The following is a 23183-nucleotide window of genomic DNA, read 5'->3' on the forward strand; positions in this document are numbered from 1 at the left end:
GAATGAAAGAGAAAACACAGAGACGCTCTGGCCCACGCTCCTGACTTCGCGGTTAATGAGATAGCGATTCCTGACCGTCCGATCGGGATAAGTTTGGAAGACGTGTTTTGATTCTCATTTCATCAGTTCGTCCTTGAGTGGGTCCCGCCGCTATTCTTCCCCATTTGCCAGTGCTAATTGCCACGCATGTCTAATAAATAATAATAAATTCATCGTGGACTACGTGGATATTCTTTTTTACCTAAAATTTTAATTTCATATAAATGCTTAGAAATTGGGAAAATAATTTTAGAAAGTAACTACATAAATATCCATTGAACATAAATTTATAAATAATTGAATAATTGGTTTTCATAGTTTAAATATTTTATTCCACAAAAAAACTATTTCGAACAATATAACGACATAAATTTCATGAATAAACAGTAATGTCTTGCCTTTAATAATAAGAGTAATCTGTAGATATAATAAACAGTAGTGTTTATTTAGATTTCCATTGATTACTGTTCTGTCCAACAAACTAAACGGCAGCGTGGATGAAGCAATAGCTTCCCCACCAATTTCCCGCCATTTAAATTCTCTCAAAGGAATGATTACCATATTAAGGTTGTTCGAACTAGTCTTGCCTCTCGACGTCTCGAAATTCTTCTGGTTCGGGGACGATTTCGCTGGATAGCCTTTTATTTGAAGACAAGAAATCATATCCACAGCTGCCATATGAGCTTATTCTTCCGGGTTGTTTTGAGCCACCACTGCCACATTCTCTATGTACATCTGATGAGCTGTGTCTCCAGCTACCATGAAAAGCAGCACTCCAAGATGTTCTTGATGAAGTTGTGCGCAGCCTGCCTGAGCTAGAGCTTTCTTCCCTGATTACTCTCAAAGGATTTTCCAATGCTTTAAGGACGTATCTCATCAGGGGTCGTCTTGATGGTTTCGGATTCAGACATAACTTGGCGATGATCGTCATTGCCCATACCTCTTCCAGAAGATCGTCGTCGATCATCAACGACGGATCGACTATCTTTGTTATGAGTTCCTTATCATGGAAACTTATGTTAGATAAGGTGTATTCCAGCCACTCCTTTGTGGTAGAATCTTCTGCTTTGCTGATACCAACCTTTCCCGTTACAAGTTCTAATAACACTTTACCAAAACAGTAAATGTCTAGCGAACAGGATGCTTGTGAGGGCCCTGTATACAACAAATTGGTAATAATGTCACACTTCCAGAGCTCAATTACAGGAATGGAAAATCATTAAGTTGAAAGAAACATGAACATTGACTAACGAATAGTTCATTTTCTCTACTGTTCTAACTCTAAGTCTTCAAGCTATGAACGTATACTTAAAAAGAGAAATCTCAGAAGGAATACGCACCAGAAGAGCTTTGTTCGGAGCTTCTGCACAGGAGAATAAAGAAGATGCCATTAGAATTTATGCTAGTATAAGAAAAATGATTGACAGAGTAGCACAATTTAGGGATTCTATTTGTTTTTTCAATTAAATCGACTTTTTTGAGCCAAAAAACAGAAGCTTGTTCATAATTCTACTTGAGATACATACTGTTGTGTTCTCCTTAATCTCGAGAAGACATTATGGTGCTGATCCCCTCCTAGAACACAGGCCTCACTCAAGCTTCCAAGACGCACTTCGAATTTGTCATCGAGGAGGATACTGCTTGCTTGAATATCTCTTCACCCATTCAAGAAAAGAAAAGTTAATGTATTGTTTGTATACAGTATATACTAAAGGTCACATGGAACTTCTGCCATGTCAATTGAAAAGCAGAACATAGAGTGAATCTACTGTACTATTATTAAAGGTAACGGTTCTTGAAATCATTGGCAAAATGTATAATACTAGTACATGTTCGATTAATTTCATTAAATAAGAAGCTGTGCTATAAGTAGATGCCTCCACTTAGCATACTATAACAGCCAAAATCACCGCTAACAAATATTTTCTACTTTGGCTCGTTACGTATCGCCATCAATCTCACGGTTTTAAAACGCGTCTGTTAGGGAGAGGTTTTCACACTCTTATAAGAAATGTTTTGTTCTCCTCTCCAACCGATGTGGGATCTCACAATCCACCCCTCTTGGGGGCCCAGCGTCCTCGCTGGCACACCGCTCAGTGTTTGGAACCCACCGCTAACAGATATTGTCCACTTTGGCCCGTTACATATCGCCATCAGCCTCACGGTTTTAAAACACGTCTTTGATTGATACTTGTGGACGAGAGGTTTCCATGCCCTTAAAAGCAATGTTTCGTTCTCCTCTCCAACCAATGTGGATCTCACACATACACAGTTTATAATACCGTAAGGAAAGCTTGTTGATAGATACCTATGGACGAGAGGAGGGTTACATTCATGATGCAGGTAAGATAGGGCCTCAGCCGCTCCTATTGCTATTTTCAGTCTGATAATCCAATCCAGGGACTGCACGGTGTCATCTTCTGAACTGGAAACCTTCTGCAAGCAATTAGCCAAGTCCCCATTTGGCATACATTTGTACACCAAGAGCTTTTCATCCTCGCGCTCAAAGCAGTGCCCCAAGATTGGAACAAATCTCATATGCGATACTTTGCTGAAGAAATCTAGTTCTAGAGAGTACCTTTCATTCTTCAAATACTGCATATTTACCTTTTTAATCACTACAGGAAGGCCACTCTCCAGGAACCCCTTGTAGAGATCTCCAGAGTGACCATGTTTTAAGAGATTGTCTTCGCTGAAATTCCCAGTACTTTGTAGCATCTGCTCATAAGTAAATGAATCTCCCAGACCAGCGAAGTAGAGTGGTTCCTTTGGAAGTGAAGGACTGGCTTCATCATTAGATTTTTCTCTCTTATTTGCTTTACCTTTGCCACATATTTTCAAGAACAATACGAGGATAACCACAAAAATAACAACGAGGCCCAATCCACCAAATAGTCCCACCATTATGAACTTCAAGCGATTGTTTTTAACATAACGATGCACTAGTTCGTCCGGATTTCCTTCTCCAAACCCTTCAAAAGTTAAGGTTTTCCCAGAGTAGAAGAGTCTACAATCCTCAAAATTTCTTTGATTTGGCACCATTTTCAGGCAGTTTCCTCGGAGGCTAACATTATGACTCTTGTTCTGTACAACACCCTGGAAATAGTTTCCTGATAAATCGATTGACCCATGGAATTCGAGGGGTAGATTTAGATGACCATACAGAAAATTGTTTGAGAAATTGAATACAGCAACACTGTTTGGAACAAAACTTGGCGAGCTACCCGTCAGGATGTTGTTAGATACATCCAGAAACTTCAATTTGGGGTGTGCTAGCAAGTCACGATTTAGACCGCCATCAAGTTTATTTCCTCTCAAAGCCAATACTTGTAACTGAGAAAGACTTCGAAACAAATCATCTGGCAAATGGCCCTCTAAGCCGTTATCTCCAATATACATCTTTTCCAAATTCCTTAACCCCTTCAAATTCACAGGTAGCACACCCGTCAGCGAATTCATGCTAAGATCAAACACCAGTAGTGCTGATAGATTACCCAGTTCACTTGGTATGGATGCTGTTAAACTATTGTCCGAAAGATTCAACACCTGTAGTTTACTAAGAGTGCCTAAACTGGGTGGGATCGGTCCAGATAAAAAATTCGAGGCAAGTTCAAGCCGTGTAAGATTGTTAAGAGATGAGAAAATGGGAGGTATTGACCCAGTAAGCAGATTTCTCGAGAGATCAAGAACAGATAACTGAGATAACTGTCCGATTGCAGAAGGCATACTACCAGTAAGACTATTACCAGATAAACGAAGAACAGTGAGTTTACTTAAATTGCCAATGGAGGAGGGTATTGGGCCAGCAATCGAAGAAGAGCTTAGATCAAGCACTTGAAGCGTAACAAGAGACTGACCGAACCAGTCCGGAATGGAGCCAGGAAGTAGGAAACCAGAGGCGTTGAATGAGACCAAGGCGGTAAAATTCGCAAGCGCATCGACGGCGAAACGAGGGCTGATCAGCCTACTACGAGTTCGCTTCAGTCCTGATACGGTGATCCCAACAACTCGACCGGCTTTGCACTGAACTCCGGTCCAAGAGGAACAGGGTTCGGCTTTTATAGGCCAATCTTTGCCTCTTAACCCTAACGATGATCGGAGACCAAATAACGCCGTCCAGTCCGCACTGGAGTTCAACGAATCCGTCTGACCTAAACCACACTGAATTAATAACAATAATAAAACTACATCTAGCAGATACCGCCGGTGAGCTTGAAATTCCATCGCCGTCTGGTGATGTGGAAGGAAACAGGAAACTCACAGTGGATTTTGAAGTTTCATTCAAAACTCCATCGCCTCCGACGGTCCACGACCTCCTCTAAGTTGAGCAACTTCCAGTCAAATCTGAAATCAATAGAGTCCGCCAATTTAACGCTCTTATTAAATATCACCTCCAATCACAAGCGATGATTCTACGTTCTATTGTGAACCGCCATAAATTCCAACACAAAGTCACCAACAGAAAAATAATGAAACAATTATTTACTTCACTTTCCGCTAGGTGTTCTTTGTTTCAATTCACAGTTCTACTCGTCAATCAGACAGAGAGAGAGGAAACTAAATGATCGAGAAAGTGAAAGACGCCGAATGTCAATAATTGCATCGATTAAAGAACAGGTAGCTGGTTTCAGCAGAATTTGAGATCCTTGCCCCCAAAAACTTTCTGGTGGAGTTTTTTCAGAGACTCAATAAATGACTGATTATCTCATTCATAGCAACTGAGCGCACATTAACCGCAATAAAGAGAGACAGAACGCCATTGTTAAACAATTCAAGCTGCTCATCCAATTCATACCTTACCTTTAACTTCGTTTGATTTTTCCTTTTCCAGAAGTGGACGACTGAAAGAAACTCCACGAAAGAAGAATCCAAACAGACTTTGGATTCCATTTTATCATCATCATCGTTGCCTGTAACAATACTCTCTATAATTTACTTTTGTCGCATCGGAAATTATACATAGAAATACCATATTAATACGCAATCTACCTGAGAAACTGAGAATTCTTGATTGATCTCTTATACCTGATAGAAAACGGCTCTTATTTTAATTTTATATGAACATAATCTGTTATAGATATACTATGGCTCAATCACTCGTTTGTATGGAAAAAGAATTGTATATTGTATTTTTTTTTTTTAATATTATACCGGGGATGACGTGAAAAGACACTAATTTAAGGAATGATCATGAGTTTATAATCCAACAATTTTATCTTCATTAGTATTTTAATTTATTGTTATCATTTAGTGAGATAAAAGAATGGAGAGCACATTCAAACGAGAAGGATGACTAAGAAAACTTAAAGGAAATTGATATTATTACCTTTACTAACAAATATGTACATTCATTTTCGGTAGCTCAATTATAAAAACTACATGATTAAGCATAATTTATATAGTTTTGACCGCGTATAACTCGGATTTTTATTATAAATTCATATATTTCGGTCTTGACAATAAAACATCCAACAGATTTGGAACCGGCATATGGTCATACACAACCTATCTTAGACAAGCACGATTGGAACATCCGACAAATATGACCGTACCACCAATTACCCAACATCCAAATTTCAACCCAGCCTTTAATAATTGTTACGATTATTTAAAATATTATTGCATCCAGTTATAAAATAAAACACGTAATAAATAAACATATGAGACATAAAATTATTAGCTTGAAAAAGAAAAAGGACATTTGCAGTAAATATTCATAGTACACGAAATTCAATTGAAATGTTGGTGCATTCGTATTAATATACTTTATATTAAAAACAATAATAATAATAATAATAATAATTTTTAGTTGGGGGCTGCGAAAAGTGAAATGATTTGAATGTATTGCGTACGGTCAATTACCCAACCACAACATAAAGTCAGATGAGTGGACCATCCAACGTGTAACGCATTCCCTTCCAGTTGTCCTACTTGACAACTATGTTTTCATGGGTTAAAACAAAAATTGTAAATTTGTTTCCTAATAATCAAAATCATTTTAATATTTAATTTTATATTCATTTTTATAAAATTTATTTTTGAATAATGAGACGAATGTATAAAGTAGTTTTTTAATAAATAATACTAATTTTAACTATTTTAAAATAACTAAAAAAATTCTTAATTGTTTATTACTTCTTCATTTATCCCTTCTTAATTTACTAACCTTACGTGTGCAAGTCTTTATGTGGTCCACGGCTGTCGGAACCAATAAAAAAAGACACACAATTGACTTGGTCTTACTGTGCATAGTCGAAACAACATGTGGGCAATCCCTAATTTCAAATTGTTGCATTCAAACGTACCTTAATTTACATTTTTGTCCTCGACGGGTAGGTGCAAAGAAACTCCATCGCTTGGCCGTGTCTAAGGGTGGGCAATAATTATGTCTTTGTTTGATATGAAAGCCATTGCCAAATTTATGAATAATATTCAATAATAATAAGGAAACTACAATCATTTAAAATATATGTGTGTCTTAATCACGAGAAATTTTTTATTTAATTTTCACATTTTTATTTATAAATTAATTCCAAGCACTTTAAAACTCGAGTGTATGTAATAGTTGGGCTCTGTCTTTATCACAGCTATTGGGCCTTAATGTAAATTGAGGCCCAGCCCAATTAATCTTCACGAGGATTCATACTCGCCGATGATGTATGGGCATAGAATCAATTCCTACGGGAAAAGGTTATGAGATTCATTCGAACGTCCAATTGTATGTAATAAAATAAAATAGAGAAAAATGGTAACAAATAAATATGAATTTAAAAATTAAAAGTAGAATTAAATTCGTAAAAGTTAGAAAACTTTAGTGAAAATTACGTTTCATTTGCGATAAATTATAAGAATTCTAATTTCATACTTGCGTAAATCACCTTTTTCTAAAATGATGGCTTTTTATCGCTGACACCCGAACACGATTAAAATCACTGTCATTAAACCCGACAACGAAAGAAGGAGATCATATCACTAATTAACGGCGTTAAAACAAACCTAAAATGAAAATAATTTGAATTTTGCTTTTGTTTATGGAGAAAGCGATTCACGTCGAAGCACCAAAAAATTGAATTTAATGGCGTAAAAGTCGGTGATTATTTAGCCTCGAAATCAGGTACAAATGAGCGGCCCCCACCATAGAGAAAGAATTAGAAATAGAGTGTGAGGCCGACTTTGAAAATGACGGGAAAAAAGCAATGAACAGATATTTTTATTCCTATGTTCGAAACTAAAACTTTAGGGTTGTTCAATAAATGAAATGAGATTTTAATTTTTTTTCGGTAGAGGAGACCAAAAAAATACCCGTGAATTCACATATATATACCTACTTTAAAAATAAAATAAATAAATAAAAATAAAAAGAATAGCAAATTGCACGAGACAGTGAAAGATTGGGGTAACATTATCTTCCTAATTAATGGCATATGTTCCTTATGTCTTTAGTCCGTTTAAAATTAGCCGTTAATAACATAAGTGTTAAATTAGCCAACTAAAATCTATAAAATACGAAATTAAAAATTATAACCTAATTAATTTTACAAGGAATAGATGAAAAACTAAAAATCACTCTTTTATTGCACACATAAAAAAAATATATATATATAATTTAATCAAAATTACAATGTGTGTGGGACGAAATGTCACGAAAAAAACTAAGACCAATATGGAAAAACGTGAAAAGAGTCGGTCACAAGTGAAGTACGGAAAGAATTTTGTTTTAACACAAAATATTTTATAATTTAATCAAAATTATAACTTGTGTTGGACGAAATGTCACGGAAAAAATTAAGGCTAATATGGAAAAACGTGAAAAGAGATGGTTACGAGTGAAGTATGGAAAGAGACGGTTATGAGTGAAGTATGAATTGTACCAACATTACACGAAATTGATTAAATCTACGGCTAAATTGTGTTAATTATGTTAAATCATTATTAGAACCAAAAATTTAAGTTAATAGGTTATATTAAATTTAATTACACCAGCACTTTAATATTTTTTTGTTTCATAAATATAAAATAAAAAGTAATTTTAAAAATGTTAAAAATAAAAATTTTAAAATTTTCTTGAATTTTAGTCCAAGAAAAATGTTATAATTATAGTTGGATAAAAAAAAAATGTTAAATAAAATTGGGAAATTTGTTAAAATAATCATATTGCTTGCTGCGAGCTCGAATTATTTTAACAATTAATATCTCGCACGTGCCAGCAGCATATCAAGTAATTGGAATGGGTAGTTGATTTTTATTTATTTATTTGTTTATTTTTATTTTTTTGTCTGCAATTACGGGAAACGTGAGTGGGCAAAAAGCTGTTCAAAATGGGATTTTGAACAAACTTTCTCCGTTAAAAGTTTACACGCGTGGAGTTGGTGCCTTTTCTTCCCTTCAGGTTTACGATCTCTAAAATCAGAGATATTTAGATTTTTTTTTTTTTTAATTCAACATTTTTAAAATTTATAAGATGCGAAATTAAAATTAAAATTAAAATTAATTAACTTATATACATTTTAGAGATTTAATAATTATCTTGTTTTTAAAATTTGATTTACCATTTAAATGCATTATTTTAAAATTTTATTAAAAATACAAAAAATGATTAAATTAAATGGTCATTTAGTATTTTATTATTTTATTTTTAAAATTCTAACCGTGTTTTCCGTGGAAAGCAACAGGTAAAAGGCAAATAACGTTGAACCCACTTGCGCCATATTCCGTCTCTGTTTCTCAAGTATTTAAGCATCCGAAATGGCAGCCAGTTCTCTCATAAAATTTCAACCACTGCGATACGATGGCCTCTGGATCGAAATGGACGGCGAAACAGAACAAAATGTTCGAAAATGCTTTAGCGATCTACGACAGAGATACGCCGGAGCGGTGGAACAACCTCGCCAGAGCCGTCGGCGGAAAGACGGCGGAGGAAGTGAAACGGCACTACGAGAATCTCGTTGAAGACGTCAACAAGATCGAAAGTGGCCAAGTTCCTTTCCCCGCCTACACAAAATCCGAACCCGCCGGCGGAGGATTTCGCTTTGTTGACGAAGAACAGCGGTAACAAAAAACCCTTTTCTTCTTTTTCCTTTATTATTATTTTCTTTTTTTGGCAATGTATTTTAAAACTCAAATAAAATCATTACTATGTAATTACATTTGGGTTAAATTATAATGAACTGAATCTTTAATTCAAATTTATTTATCAATAATAATAATGGTTTTGCTACCACATTTTCAAATTTTATACAATTAAAAACTAATTTTAAATTTTTATTGAAAATATTTTTTAATTCAAAATACAATAATTTAAAATTAATGTACCCTTTTTTTTTTTTGGTATTTTTTGTAATATATATTTTAAGAATATAATTTAACTTTTATAAATTTTAAAAAAGGATTTGTTTGGGATTAATGCAGGATGAGGAGTCTACAGTTGCATTAAGTATGAATTTGGGATGAATTTTCAATTTAAACTTGCAACGTTCAACACAGGCAGGCTTTAGTTACTGTGAAGGCCAAATGTAGCTACTTTTCTTCAGCCGTATTTACTGTATTTTCTAGTCTTTGTCCCTTTCTCATGAGCTGTCATCCCAAATTGTTCTATATTTAATGAATACATTACTGGTATGAGTTATTAGTGTACTTCCATAATTTATTACTCACATAATTAATTATTTTAATATTTTGAGGTTAAATTAATAAAAACAATTATATTTTCAACTTCGTAACTTCACACATATTCATACATTTTTTAAATTTTCAATAATAATATTAAATAAATAAAAAAATCTAAAAAAGACACGTTACTCTTGGATGGATGGAAATCGTCCATGCTTTATTTAGAAAATATATTTCAATTTCTTGACGTCTTTTAAAACTACCCACTTTTAAAATTAGTATTAACCCCTTTAATTTTTAAAATAAAATTTTAAAAATTATTATTAATCAAAATATAGACAAAAATAGTATAATAAATTATTTCCAAATAAAAAAATATTTTTAAATTATTAATTATTAGTATTTTTTAACTTTTAAAAAAGTATTTTTAATTTAAAGTTATCCATTGAAAACTTTTCTAAACACACTTCAATTTTTTTAATTTTTTTTTTGTTGGGATATTCGTGACATTATTTTTTAAAGTTTAAATGGTATAGTTCGGAGGGTTAAATTACGAGTATGGATATTTTTATTTTCTAAATTATGATTAGTGGACGAACTTTTTAAATATTTATTTTCTTTTGAATATTTTAAATGGTTTTTTAAATATAAATTTAATTACTTACAAATATTTTATAATTATTAGTTTAAAAAAGTTAATTTAATTAAACATGTTTGCACATCTCAAACAAAGAGTCCTGCATGACTACAAATGGAAGGTAACTGAAGCATGTGGAATTAAAATTAAGTTTATTTGTTTAATTACGTTTTTTTTTCTTATTTCAAATATGTGACAGTAAAACTTCGAATATTTAACTTTTTAAAATAAAAAATGTATTACTACGTGCAGATATACGTGTTTTTTAATTTAAAATTAGCTTTAACTTTTAAATGATTTGAACAGAATGTACAATTATTATTAAACTAATTTAAATGGCCTTTTAATTAAATGTTTTATGAGATTTGGACATAAATTATAATTTATTTAGTAACTTATAGGTTTGAATTATTTATTATTCAGAATTTTTAAAATATCAAATTATTTTTTCAACTGATTTTAAAATTCATGAAATGACTACTTTTATTTTCGTGAGCAATTTGCTTTGTTTTATTTAGGCAACTGTTTGACTTTTTATTATTCTTATACAAAACTTATTTTTAAGTTAAAAAAAAAATATTTTGAACTATATCAAATTTTAATTTCTTGGTGGGTGATCCAAAGAATTTTGATATAATTTATAATTTAACTCAAACGGTTTGTTTTTGGATTGAATTGTGAAGTTATTTTTTAGAATTATTTAAAATAATCATATTTATCTATATTATATGATATGTTAATAATTAAAATATTATAAAATTTAAATATTAAATATTTATAAATCACAATACATTATTATAATAATGTCAAATATTCTTAATTTTTATACTAATCTTAAGAGCACGGTATAGCTGAATTGCAACTATGTTTTTCAGTAAAAAAAAAAATATTAACTCACAAATTGACCAAAAATTTTAATTTTAAAAAAATTCATAAACTAAATCCAAACCCAACCTTGTCCTATCAACATGTTTAGCAAAAAGTTAACTTTTTGTCATTTTACAAATGGGAAGAGTAAATTGGTTAACATTTAAAAGGGAGATGATTTCTGAATGTGATGTGGGGAGGAGAACAAAACATTATTTATAAGGTGTGGAAACCTTCCCTTAACAGACGCTTTTTAAAGCCTTGAGCAGAAGTGGAAAGTTCAAAGAGTCATTTGATAGTGAAACTATGTGCTAACGAGGAGGCTATTCTCCGAACGGGGTAGACATGAGGCGGTGTGCCAGTAAAGATGCTAGACCCGAAGGAGGGTGGATTGTGATGTCCCGGGTGTGGAAACCTTCACGAGGCAGTGTGCTAGTAAAGACGCTGGGTCTTGAAGGGGGTGGATTATGATGTCCAGTGTGGACACACGAAATGGAAAGTGGGCCAGTCAACTATTAATTATAAAAGCAGTCAAATTAATAGTAAATATAGAGAAAATAAAGGGGTCCTTCTCCAATATGTTTCGGGCCCATTTTGCTCTGAAGCCCGTTTGAGAGAAGCCCATACAAAGTCACAAACTAGATCAAGTCCAGAGACCCGAAAAGAGGCGCAGACAATTTTCGTCCCGCCGAGAGAAGATAGTATAGCTATCTGCTAGAGACGCTGGAACATCGATTCGAGTTAACGCGCCATTCATCAGTAATCAGTTACGAGCTTCAACTTTCAACTGATCGGCGACGCAGGGAGTTATGGAAGCTAATTTGTCTTCGTTTAAGGTACGGCTTGTTTCCACTCTTTCCTGCCTTTTTATGGCTTGTATGAAACCGAAATCTCTGGACGCGCATACTCTATCAAGGATGAATCTATTTTCTTCATTTTTCTATCTTCTTCATGAGGCGTTAAGATCCAGGAACTCTTTTTCAAACGATTTGTTCGTTTCTTGGCTGTGTATATGACAAGGTTCTTCGAGTCTGCTTTCTAGCAATCGGCATGTCGACTGCAACTACCAATATATAGCTGATATTTACTTACCTTTCAGAAGAAATGGTGTTTGTTTGCAGTTGGTATTGACTGTTTTATAATGCTCCACGTTGAGCTGAGTCTTTTGGTTTTGTTTTGTAAATTTGCAATGACTTTCACTGTGAAAGACTGGACACTACTAAAGCAAGCAGTGATCGTCAAGTGCACTTTAACTTCGAGTTGTCACTGCCTATATGTTTAAATTCGTCTACCTCATTCAGATCTCTGATCCGATCATCAGTACAATATGCAGAAATTCGTTTGTTTAGTATCTATCTAAGTACTGATTCCAATAGTTGTAGACAAAATATTGGGCAATTGCATAATCCAGACTTAAGGACGTTTCTATTTGCGGTATTGTGAATGTCAAATGTCCATGTCGGTTCATCAATATGGAAATGTTGCGGATATTTTTAAGAATATCACATTCATAAGAGTTTTAAACTATTCGTATTAATAAATAATCATCTATCACTTCATCGTTGATTGTATTTATATTTTACTGTTGTTAATTTCTAATATTTATTGATCTTTACCACATTTCATTGAGGTATTTGTCAGATTTAGGCGAGAAGAGAAAGATATTTTCTCGATGCTTAACCTTTTGATTTATAAAAATGGCAATACGACTATTAGAAATTTTCCATTCTAAATAGAACCTTTGACAATGGGCATTACATTCTTAAACAACTTTGAGAATCATCAACGATTTAATTTCGTGGGTTTGCTAAATTTTTCTCTGTTTAAAAGCGCTCTTGTCCATTGTGGCGTGGTGTGACTTGGCATCTCTCACTGGCAATAATGTTTTGGTTTAAACGTGTGTTGTTTGGCAGATAATTTTGGGATCATCTTCAGAGGCGCGTAGAAAAGTATTATCTGAGATGGGCTATGAATTCACCATTATGGTATTTTCTACGTAGATGTACTTACATGACCTGAAAACTTTCCATTCTTAGATATTGGTTTAACTATTCTATCTCAAAATTAAGTCTGCAGATATTGACGAGAAAGCCATTCGCAAAGAAAAGCCGGAAGAATTGGTCGTGGCTCTTGCAGAAGCAAAGGTCAGGTATCATCTCGCGGTTCATTCGTTTCTACACCGTATTCTGTGTTTCACAACTTCAGTACTGGGTTTGGTACGGTAGTTGGTGGTTTTGGCTTTATTCCTTAGCTGATGGATATTTATTGTCAGGCAGAAGCCATCTTAGGAAGACTCTCCATCGATGATTTTAAGGACGCAGAGCCCACTCTATTGATTACTTCTGATCAAGTAATATATTTCATGTCCTTTGACATCGGTCCGGTTTTATATGTTTTAAGTGATCTCAATCTTCGATTTCAACCGCATGGAAAAAATCACTGTACAATGTTCATTGCACGTCTCTTTCTACTTTACTCAGCAAAGAGAGTAAGAGATTTGTTGCCTTCAAAATTGGCATATTGAATTTTCTTAGCATTTCCAAACTGATCAGAATCTTAGACATTTCTAATATTTTTAATTATTTGCATCTCTAAAACTGTTCTTGTCCTAAAATGAAAGAGGATTATAGAAAGTTAATTAGAATGATTTTCATGTCTGACATCAATTTCTTTCTTTTTCTTAATATTTTGTGATTTGCTAGAAACTTTCTTGAATCATGCAGCAGCCGATAATGGAAAGTAGATGCTCAATGGCCTTTCCTCAGTTTCTGTCCCCTTCGCTAATAACCGAATAAATATATTACCAATCCCATTTGAAAGACCTGCCGCCACTTGCTATGCCCTGTTGTACTCATTTACTTTGAGATAGATATTATGGAACGGTTTGCTTATATTTTGATTCTTAGCCCCGTTGCGTATTGCATCCTAAAAACATAAATGATCTTTTCTTGATACCCTATACCATTCCTCATTTTCTTGTTCTTTTTGCAAAGTTCCTCTTAGACACGCTATCTTACTTTTATTGGTAATCAATGTGGAGGTGGTGATCTATGAAGGTGTCGTCAGAGAAAAACCTGCCAGCAAGGAGGAAGCACGACAATTTATGAAAGGTTTGTTTATATAATAGTTATGCTTTTCTATTTTATTTACTATTTCTGGAATGTTTTAGTTCGCAATGTTTTTCGTTGCAGATTATTCAGGAGGGCATGCAGCGACACTCGGATCCGTACTTGTGACAAACCTTAAAACAGGATTTAGGAAAGGAGAATGGGATCGGGTGGAGGTATATATATATATATATATATATATTTTATATATATTTGTATTTCTTCTGATGATCTTTATATTTCTCAATTACGAGTTCACGTATGTGCGCTGTGTTGTGGGACCAGCAGAATATAAGCTAGATACTGTTATTTTAAAATCGAGGGAAGGAGCTTCCTGTTCTGCTTCTATCCAATATGGATTTTCTGGTTCCTAGCTACTTGTAGATGGCTCCTAGAAGATTCTGATTTCTATCACACGTTTTCTTGTTTTCTTATTTCATTCGATATTGACCTGCGCTCTTATCTTGCAGATCTATTTCCATGAAATACCTGATGAAGTCATCGACAAGCTGGTAGAGATTTCACTTCATAATTGGTTGTTTGTCGTGTTCTCATTAGGAAGATAAAATTTTGTACCTTTTGTCACCTTGATTTTTTTTTTCCCTATACATTTCAGATCGAGGAGGGGGATGTGCTGTATGTTGCCGGTGGGCTGTTAATCGAGAATCCTTTGATTTCACCCTATGTGAAAGAAGTGGTTAGTTTCGCTTCTTTCTATACTATTAAGTTCAAATCGGTTGGGACAATCACAAATGTGTCATCGTTTCAATTTATAGTAGAGATAAATTACGGATTTTGGGTCTCCGCAGGTAGGGACGACGGACAGTGTGATGGGACTTCCTAAGGCTCTGACTGAGAAACTTTTGAAGGAGGCCATTTAGGTGCTATGGATAATTAATCACATTTCACCTCTATCTTATTTTCTAATCAATGAACGAATGATGTTTTGACGTACGTAGATCAAACACCTGAATTGATGAACCAATCAAATAATTAGGCAACCAGTTCAAGAAACTTGCACAAACTGTGCTAGTATTACAATGATACAAGACAAGGGGATTTCAGAGTTTTAAGACACTGGTATTTTTATATATTGAGGGACAATATGCATATTTACTATTTTGCAGTGCAGTGTAGGAGGATGGGTTTCTTTCCAACAGGCGGGGTATCAAAGAGAGACTAACAAAAACAACCTTCTTATCTGAAGGAGAACTGAATTTCTTCCAGTGTTCTTCCTTTCGTCTCGGGGACCCAGAGTATAATAAATGCCATTGTGAATGCACTTACAGACATGTAGATGGCGAACGTTCCTGCAACAGTAACAGCAGCAGCAAAAGCATGAGACTGAAGCTAATGCAATTCAAATATTGAGTGAGAAACAGCGAAGGAGAAAGAACAAACCTCCATTGCTCCATTCAAAGAGCAAGTTTGCAGTCATCGTGACTAACGAAGCAATGAACCAGTTGGCTAACGTTGCCAGGCTTCCTGCGAGACCCTTAATATTGATGGGAAGAATCTGCGGAACAATTTTTTCCCCTTAGACAACAAAAGACACAACTCCGACCAACTACGCACTTCACAACCAAATACAGGTAAAAGTTGATTCTTTTATTCAGTTTGATTTGCACTTTCTCGCTACAATTATCAAATGTCATATAGTTAAAGGCCTAAACCCACTGGTAGCATATATTGTCCTATTGGGTTTTTCCTTTCGGCTTTCCTCAAGGTTTTTAAAACACAGTTTGTTAGGGAGAAGTTTCCACATTCTTATAAATAGTGTTACGTTCTCCTCCCCAACCGATGTGGGATCTCACATATAGGATCGAAAAAAAGCATATAAGCCACAGTAGGGAAGATCTTGTTTTCACTTGAGTAAGCCTACATTACTATGAATGGGGAGTGAAGATACCTCAGACATTATAATCCATGGAATAGCCCCAAGACCCAGAGAGAAGAAAACCACCAGGGCCTGAAGAAACGAAATTAGCCATATGAGCATTACTACAGGGAGAACACTTCTAAAACTCAAAAGTTTTATCGCGTAGTGTTGGTTCAAGCTAAACATACCACAACACCAACGACTGATAACGTACTCAGAATACCAAATAAATTGGAAGTGTCCGGCGTATGACCCTATTTATAATGTAGGGAAGCAGTGTTAGAGAACAAATTTCCAGCCTTCTAATTATAAATTACAACCACCCGAGAACTTTTACCTTCAAAAAGAATACTGAGGAAACAATTAAAAGGCTGAACGTCATTCCAGCTGTGGACACCTGAAACATAAAATTTTCCAATTTTTTTCACTCCCCAAAAAAATGATGAGTGGAGAACTGAGAAGAAGTAAGAAACTTACAATAAGGAGAATTCGACGGCCTGCTCTGTCAACCAACCATGTGGTCACTGCAGTGGCAATAACCTAAAAGTCATGAAATTCCATGTCAATACCAAATTATCAGCCACGAAGAAATGGAGGTAATAGTTTGTGTAAGGCAATTCTTGAAACCTGGACTGCACCCAGCCCAAATGTAGCAGCATTACTTGATTTAACACCTGTTTCATACAATGATCACCAGTGTACCAATGCTGTACTAGAAACTAATGCCACTAGAATAGAAGGAAAAAAAAAAAAAAAAAAATTGCTCAACTTTCTATTTTATCTAAAAAAAAAAATATTTATAAACTTTCAAAAGTTTCAATAATATTTTTAAATTATCGAAAATACTATTATTTTTTATTATTTGCTTTTGAAAAGATTGTTTGAACTTTCTAAAAAAAATAGAAAGATATTAATGAAATTTTTTAAAGTTGAAAAAAAACCCTTATACTTTAATTTAAAAAAGTATACCAAATTAGTATCCACATCTATAACATTTTGTAAAAACGTTTTGAAGGGTTATGTTCATACAGAAATACTATGATACTATGGGTGTTTTTGAAGTTTTTGAACTTTGTAAAAAAAATTTAAAGTATTTTTAAAGTTTTTAAGAAAGTTTTAAGAGTTTTAATGAAAATTTTGAGTATATTTTTGAATTGGGATATTTTAAAAACTTTTTTGGAAGGTTTAAGGGCATTTTGTATTATTAGTTTAGAATTATTTTTATTAATTTAGCTAAAAAAAAAAAAAAAAAAAAATTAACTAGTCCATGCTACTTGCAATAAACTGTCAACCAGATTTTTTCGTTACCAGCAGCTGCAAATATGGTACTTGAATAGAACAAAACCGCATTAATTCCAGTAAGTTGCTGCAACATTAGTAATCCAATACCAATCTGCATTTTGGATCATGGCAAATATCAATTAAACTCTCAAATATGGTTCTTGAATGAAAGCTAGTTATACCATCAAAGGAAGCCAGTATCTTCTCCGCTTAAGTTCTGCAAAACGAATTGTTGTTCTTTTGCCTGTCGTTGCTACAGATCTCTGCATCATATGTGCATCATCAGACAGATAAAAAGTTGGCCAGACCATATTTATGTCTTGTAACCAGTTCTTGAGGAATTAGGTCACTATGTACCTTGATTTCATTCACTTCAATCGAGATATCAGCATCAAATCCCCGAAGAACTTGCAAGGATGTTTCAAACTCGTCCGTCATTCCCATTTTCGCCTGAACTTAGTTTGAAAAGAACTCAAACGGAACGTAAACATGATAATGTATCATGAAGTTATCTACTCAGAGAAACTCACCAGCCACCGAGGAGATTCTGGGATGAAGAACAATCCAGGAATCAGAATCGTACAAGGCAAAATCCCTGTAAAAATAAGAAGAAAGAAATGACAACAATCAAAACCCATTTCATTTTAGACAGAAAAAAGGATTCATCCAATGAATTACCCAGAATTGCAAGCAGTCGCCACGGTACAAAAAGACCAAGCAGATAAGCAAGCATTATTCCAAGGGTGATAGAGAGCTAGCAAGCAGCAAGAACAGAGATTATTAATAGCATAGCAACATAAAATCACGGCGAAACCAACCTGGTTAACCGAGCCAAGGCCGCCTCTCAAGTTCTGGGGAGCTATCTCAGCAATATAAACAGGAACCTACAATCATCAACAAGCCTTCAATTCTCAAGGTTCTGTTCGAAGCAAACTTGTTTTTATTTAACATAACCGATTGCTCAATGTCTAACCGTATACGAGATTATTCCTACGCCAAAACCTTCCAGCAACCTCCCCATGTAAAGGAAAGAAGAATCCTACAAAGCATTAAATTAACAAAAACACCATTATATTTCAACGTATTTGCAGTAATTCATTAGGATAATCATTCAACTTACTTTCGCAAACGATATAGCAAGCCATCCTATAATGTTAGGAATTGCAGCAATCATCAGAGACTGCAATGAATCTCAAGTCAAATTAATCTAAATGGAAATGGAAAATGAAAAATGATTCATGTAGGGATCTTACTCCTTTTCGCCCGATGTATTCGGCTATCTGACCACTTGATATAGCCCCAAACATGGCGCCCACATTGGATAAAGAACCGAATATAGAGTACTGAACCAAAAATCAGATATCAAAAGATCATTGTGATATTGGGGGAAAGAGCGGAAGGCATTATGAATCCACACCTCGGAGACTGTGAGTTGAAGATCCTTCATTATCGAAGATTGCGTGGGAGATGAATAGCCACACTGCACCAAGTAATGTGAAATTATGTTGAAATTCAATCAAATTTCTCTCATGATTTTTCTTGTACAATAACGAATACACATTAGAAGATCCAGAAACGATGATTACGGTAAAACCAAACTGGATTGGACCGAGCGCGACGATCAAAACGCAGGCAAGAACTGAAACAGAGTTATCACGAATGGCCTGGGAGGATCCCATCATACTCGATTGCCTCGATCCCATACGGTACCAACTTCCGGTGTGCAGGAACGGCTTCCTGAGATCCCTCGCTTCGTCATTCTCGTCTCTGAAACTCATCTCTTCTGCTCTGCTTCAAATCGACGATGATCTATTACGTCACTTTCCGATCAAAAGGAAGAAAAATAGGTTTCGTAATCAAATGCCAATCTGTTGGCCTGATCGCCAAAGAATCAGACGTAATCTTGAAAGAAACGAAGGTTATTTCTCGTTGCAATGGGAAAAAGGAAAGGAAAAATGGCAGGAAATAGAGATGGGAGAGGGCGGGAGAGATCACCTTGCCGTTGTCTGCTAAATTTATATATTTCAGCCATGGAGGGTTTTGATTGTGCCACGATAGACCCGACCGTTTTCTCTGCAAGCGTTGCATTGACACGGGTGGGGGCCCAATAATGCAAGCAAAGCCTTTTTCTTCTTCTTGGATCTTGGCCCATCTTATAATCATGGATCAGGCCCATGATCTTGGCCCAGTTTATAATCATGGACCATGGGCCTAGGGTGAGAGTACAAAAGAGCCTCTTTTTCCTAGAATTTGGGCCAGCCCAAGAAACCTTGCCCGATGGCGGAGGGTGGGAGAATTTTGAGAACGTGAAGCAGCGGAAAGCTGATTTCCCAGTCTGGAGGAGAAATCGAAAGCCAGTTGGGGAACGGAGGAGCGATCGACCGGAGACGGTGACGGAGACGGAGAAGAGAGAGAGAAAGCCTGAAAGAAGAACAACAGCACCGGGATCTCCTTCTTCATTCGCCATGCCATTGAAAATTCATTTGTGCTTTCTGTCCTGTTCTATTTCGCAATTGATTTTCAATTTCTCTTTCTGTTAGACTCCAAACACTTCAGCTCTGCACCTTGGTTATCGAATTTCGCCTTTTTCTGATTCTCCGCCGCCGTCGCCGCCGTCTTGACTCCGACTCTTACACTGTGTTTCCTCTCACCGAAGAGTCTGAGTGGAGGGAAAATAGAGGTTGAATTGAATTTCTTACATATGGGAGAGTAAACGCAAGTGCAGGTTCAGACTCAAACGCAATCGCAGGCTCAGAACGCGCTTCATGAATCCTCCAACTCTACAACCACTATTGCTCAAGCCACTATAGCACTAAGCGAGGTGATGAATGCGCCATCGCAAACCTCTTCTCTGCCATCCAAAATGCCTTTGCGTCCACGGAAGATTCGAAAGCTCTCGCCCGCTGAATCCGATCCGAATTCCTCTCAGATTGTCACCATTCCGGATGGGCCGAAACCTATCGTCACCGGGAAATCTCACAAGAGCAAGACGGCCCAACAACGCGCCGCCTTCGCGTCTGCTCCAGTGCTGCCAGCCCGATCGCTTTCCTGTGAAGGCGAGGTGGAAGTCGCGCTTCGGCATCTTCGGAATGCGGATCCGCTCCTTGCACCTTTGATCGACCTCCATCAACGTCCTACCTTCGACAGTTTTCAAACCCCATTCCTTGCCCTAACTAGAAGTATCCTATATCAGCAGCTGGCTTACAAAGCTGGCACATCTATTTACACCCGTTTTATCGCCCTTTGTGGCGGCGACGCTGGTGTTCTTCCCGAAACCGTTCTTGCCTTGAACACTCAACAGCTCAGGCAAATTGGAATTTCGGGTCGTAAATCTAGTTATCTTCATGACCTTGCTAGGAAATACCAAAATGGGATTCTTTCAGACATGGCAATTGTAAATATGGATGATAAATCGCTTTTCACAATGCTCACAATGGTGAATGGAATTGGGTCTTGGTCTGTTCATATGTTCATGATTTTCTCGCTGCACAGACCAGATGTGCTTCCTATCAACGATCTTAATGTTCGCAAAGGTGTTCAGCTTCTCTACAATCTTGAAGAGTTGCCTCGACCATCACAAATGGATCAGTTATGCGAGAAGTGGAAGCCGTATCGATCGGTTGGGTCCTGGTATATGTGGAGGCTTGCTGAGGCAAAGGGAGCTTCTTCGAGCGCAGCAGCAGTGGCTGCTGGTGCTAGCTTACAGCTGCAGCAACAAGAGCACCAGCAGGAGCAACAGCATCAACGGCAGCCGCAGCTTCTTGATCCACTCAATAGCATTCTCAATCTTGGGTAAAACTTTCATGTCCTTATTATATTTTTTCATGTTGATTCTTTCCAAGTTTTTTATGTCAATAAATGATCACATCCGTTTGCGTGCACCTCGACTAATTCATTTGACAACCACAGACAATTATTTCCACATATTACATGTCGTTGAAGATGAAAAATCTATATTTTTTCTTTTGATGGATAGAAACTGAAATAGTCTTTCTTTGTTGTGTTGGAGCTTCAATTGTTTGCCGTGCGAATTGTGTTTCTTTCATCCATTGCATGCGGTGTATCATACTTATGCATGGTGTTTGAGGTGAACTCACTTTAAATGTGTTTCTTTATTGGTACTGCATTTTAATGTGCCTTACTTTAACAAACATTTACCACTCTAGATTCTATATTTGGGGTTTGGAGATGAATAGTCCAAGCCTACCGGTAGCAGATATTGTCCTCTATAAACTTTCCCTTACGAGCTTTCCTTCTAGGTTTTTAAAACACGTCTACTAGATAGAGGTTTTTACACCAAAGAATGTTTCGTTCTCCTCTCTAATCGATGTGGGATCTCATAGGAGACGCCTCAAATTTCTGTCGGTTGGATCCAGAGCATAAGATTTGTACTGTTTAGGTTTATGGTCATGGACACAAATCCTGCTTGTTAATGTCTTGTTTAAAATTGAAAACCATGTAGTAGCAGGAGTTCAAGATAAGCCCCTTTTTAGGAGTAAAGATAAAGAATAAGTTGAACAATTGACAAAAACTTAGTGCTGCTGCCGCGGAGATTCATCATTTAACTCATTTATTTGCTACTCTTCATGTGATTTGTGATACTTATATGGTGATTGTTGTCTATGTGCCATATGATATAGGGCCTGTGCTTGGGGGCAGTGACTCCGTTTGAAAAGAGTACATGTTAGCAAATATCCCAATCAATGTACCCACTGAATGAAAAGTATGCCAATTATGTGGAAGCAGAAGACTCGAAAACGAATATTTGGTGCCTCGAGGTTGGATATTCTAAACATCTATGCTAAATAATGAAATGACATGTGGCAGTTTATTTTTCTTAGATTGGTTGACATCACTTTGATGGCCGTCAACATACATGTATCATATGGTGGGGACATTGATAGAATGTTCCTCTGAATGCCTGCTTTTAATGTGGTTTAGAAACCGCTTGTTGATTTGCGCATATTCAATGACAGAATAGTCTGTAATGACTTTACGATCCATCTCTTACCTTGTTCTTCGTTTCAATTCTTCTGCCACATTGATCATAATAATCATAAATGCAGAGAATCAATGTGGCTGTGGCATTTGTTGTGTAATCGTATCTTATGTCGCCCCATCATCTGTTTGACATGGTGGGAGGAAAGACAGAGCTCAGTTTCTCATTGGTGTTTCTTCGTCTGAGAACCTGATCTATAGGTACACCACGAAGCTTGAATTTTGATGATTTTAGCTGGAGAAATGCTCTGCGGTTGGGTGAGTCTTCTTCTCACTTGGAACCAAATAACTTTGAATATCTGAAAGTGACGAGACGTTCGGCCAACTACTTCCCTTTTTCATTGCGTTTGGTCTTTTAGGCAGAGCCGATTTCCTTGGCTGGCAGTTCTCAAGTGATGGGCCATTTTCTGTCCCATGCCATATGTTAGCATCAAATTGGCCTTTGGGGTGTAATGGGTCAAAATTGACATCCAACTAACTTACACGTTGGGTTTAAAGATGAAAGCTGATATCGTCATATTTAATACCCATCTGATTCAGTTTTCGTAGACATATTTAATATCCATCTGATTCGATTTCCATAGACATATTTAATATCCATTTGATTCGATCGATTTTTGTCGTTAGTTTATTAGTTTTATGAACCTATGACTCTTCTTCAACTTTTTCTTTTTTCCTCATTTTGTTAGGACCCTCTTAATTCCCCTTTCATTCTTTAAATCTCGTGCACTTCTTCAATTATTATTTTTTTTTTTCTCTTCTTATA

The 23183-nt window shown here is 35.8% G+C and overlaps 5 protein-coding genes across 6 annotated transcripts; 3 read left to right on the top strand and 2 right to left on the bottom strand.

Annotated features, from left to right (window-relative positions):
* Positions 1-415: 415 nt before the first annotated feature.
* Positions 416-5027, bottom strand: LOC111480478 (probable LRR receptor-like serine/threonine-protein kinase At2g16250). 2 transcript variants are annotated; one of them, XM_023125540.1, is made up of 5 exons: positions 4840-5027; positions 2348-4383; positions 1566-1694; positions 1380-1402; positions 416-1194 (listed from the first exon to the last, which is right to left on the bottom strand). In XM_023125540.1, the coding sequence occupies exons 2-5, from the start codon at positions 4261-4263 to the stop codon at positions 617-619; spliced, it is 2646 nt and encodes an 881-aa protein (XP_022981308.1). In that variant the 5' UTR covers positions 4264-4383; positions 4840-5027; the 3' UTR covers positions 416-616. The 2 variants fall into 2 exon arrangements, with proteins under 2 accessions (XP_022981308.1, XP_022981307.1); XM_023125539.1 differs by having other exon boundaries at positions 2348-5027.
* A 3754-nt stretch (positions 5028-8781) lies between these two features.
* Positions 8782-9672, top strand: LOC111480889 (protein RADIALIS-like 3). The gene is made up of 2 exons (XM_023126110.1): positions 8782-9087; positions 9448-9672. Exons 1-2 carry the CDS (start codon positions 8828-8830, stop codon positions 9470-9472), a joined length of 285 nt encoding a protein of 94 aa, XP_022981878.1. The 5' UTR covers positions 8782-8827; the 3' UTR covers positions 9473-9672.
* A 2145-nt stretch (positions 9673-11817) lies between these two features.
* LOC111480493 (maf-like protein DDB_G0281937) lies at positions 11818-15350 on the top strand. The gene is made up of 9 exons (XM_023125563.1): positions 11818-11988; positions 13066-13137; positions 13222-13296; positions 13425-13502; positions 14193-14262; positions 14344-14435; positions 14730-14771; positions 14876-14956; positions 15069-15350. Exons 1-9 carry the CDS (start codon positions 11962-11964, stop codon positions 15138-15140), a joined length of 609 nt encoding a protein of 202 aa, XP_022981331.1. The 5' UTR covers positions 11818-11961; the 3' UTR covers positions 15141-15350.
* A 28-nt stretch (positions 15351-15378) lies between these two features.
* LOC111480492 (sugar transporter ERD6-like 6) lies at positions 15379-19227 on the bottom strand. The gene is made up of 18 exons (XM_023125562.1): positions 19006-19227; positions 18837-18899; positions 18673-18762; positions 18540-18599; positions 18393-18458; positions 18238-18303; positions 18098-18173; positions 17950-18014; positions 17777-17869; positions 17602-17682; positions 17447-17531; positions 16766-16812; positions 16616-16678; positions 16476-16535; positions 16327-16392; positions 16169-16228; positions 15661-15775; positions 15379-15569 (listed from the first exon to the last, which is right to left on the bottom strand). The coding sequence occupies exons 1-18, from the start codon at positions 19195-19197 to the stop codon at positions 15457-15459; spliced, it is 1461 nt and encodes a 486-aa protein (XP_022981330.1). The 5' UTR covers positions 19198-19227; the 3' UTR covers positions 15379-15456.
* A 390-nt stretch (positions 19228-19617) lies between these two features.
* Positions 19618-22447, top strand: LOC111480795. Its single transcript, XM_023125960.1, has 4 exons — positions 19618-19904; positions 19960-20076; positions 20132-21211; positions 22060-22447. The coding sequence occupies exons 1-4, from the start codon at positions 19618-19620 to the stop codon at positions 22079-22081; spliced, it is 1506 nt and encodes a 501-aa protein (XP_022981728.1). The 3' UTR covers positions 22082-22447.
* Positions 22448-23183: the final 736 nt, after the last annotated feature.

Source organism: Cucurbita maxima, unplaced genomic scaffold (genome assembly GCF_002738345.1).
Source record: "Cucurbita maxima cultivar Rimu unplaced genomic scaffold, Cmax_1.0 Cma_Scf00006, whole genome shotgun sequence".
Lineage (NCBI taxonomy): Eukaryota > Viridiplantae > Streptophyta > Magnoliopsida > Cucurbitales > Cucurbitaceae > Cucurbita > Cucurbita maxima.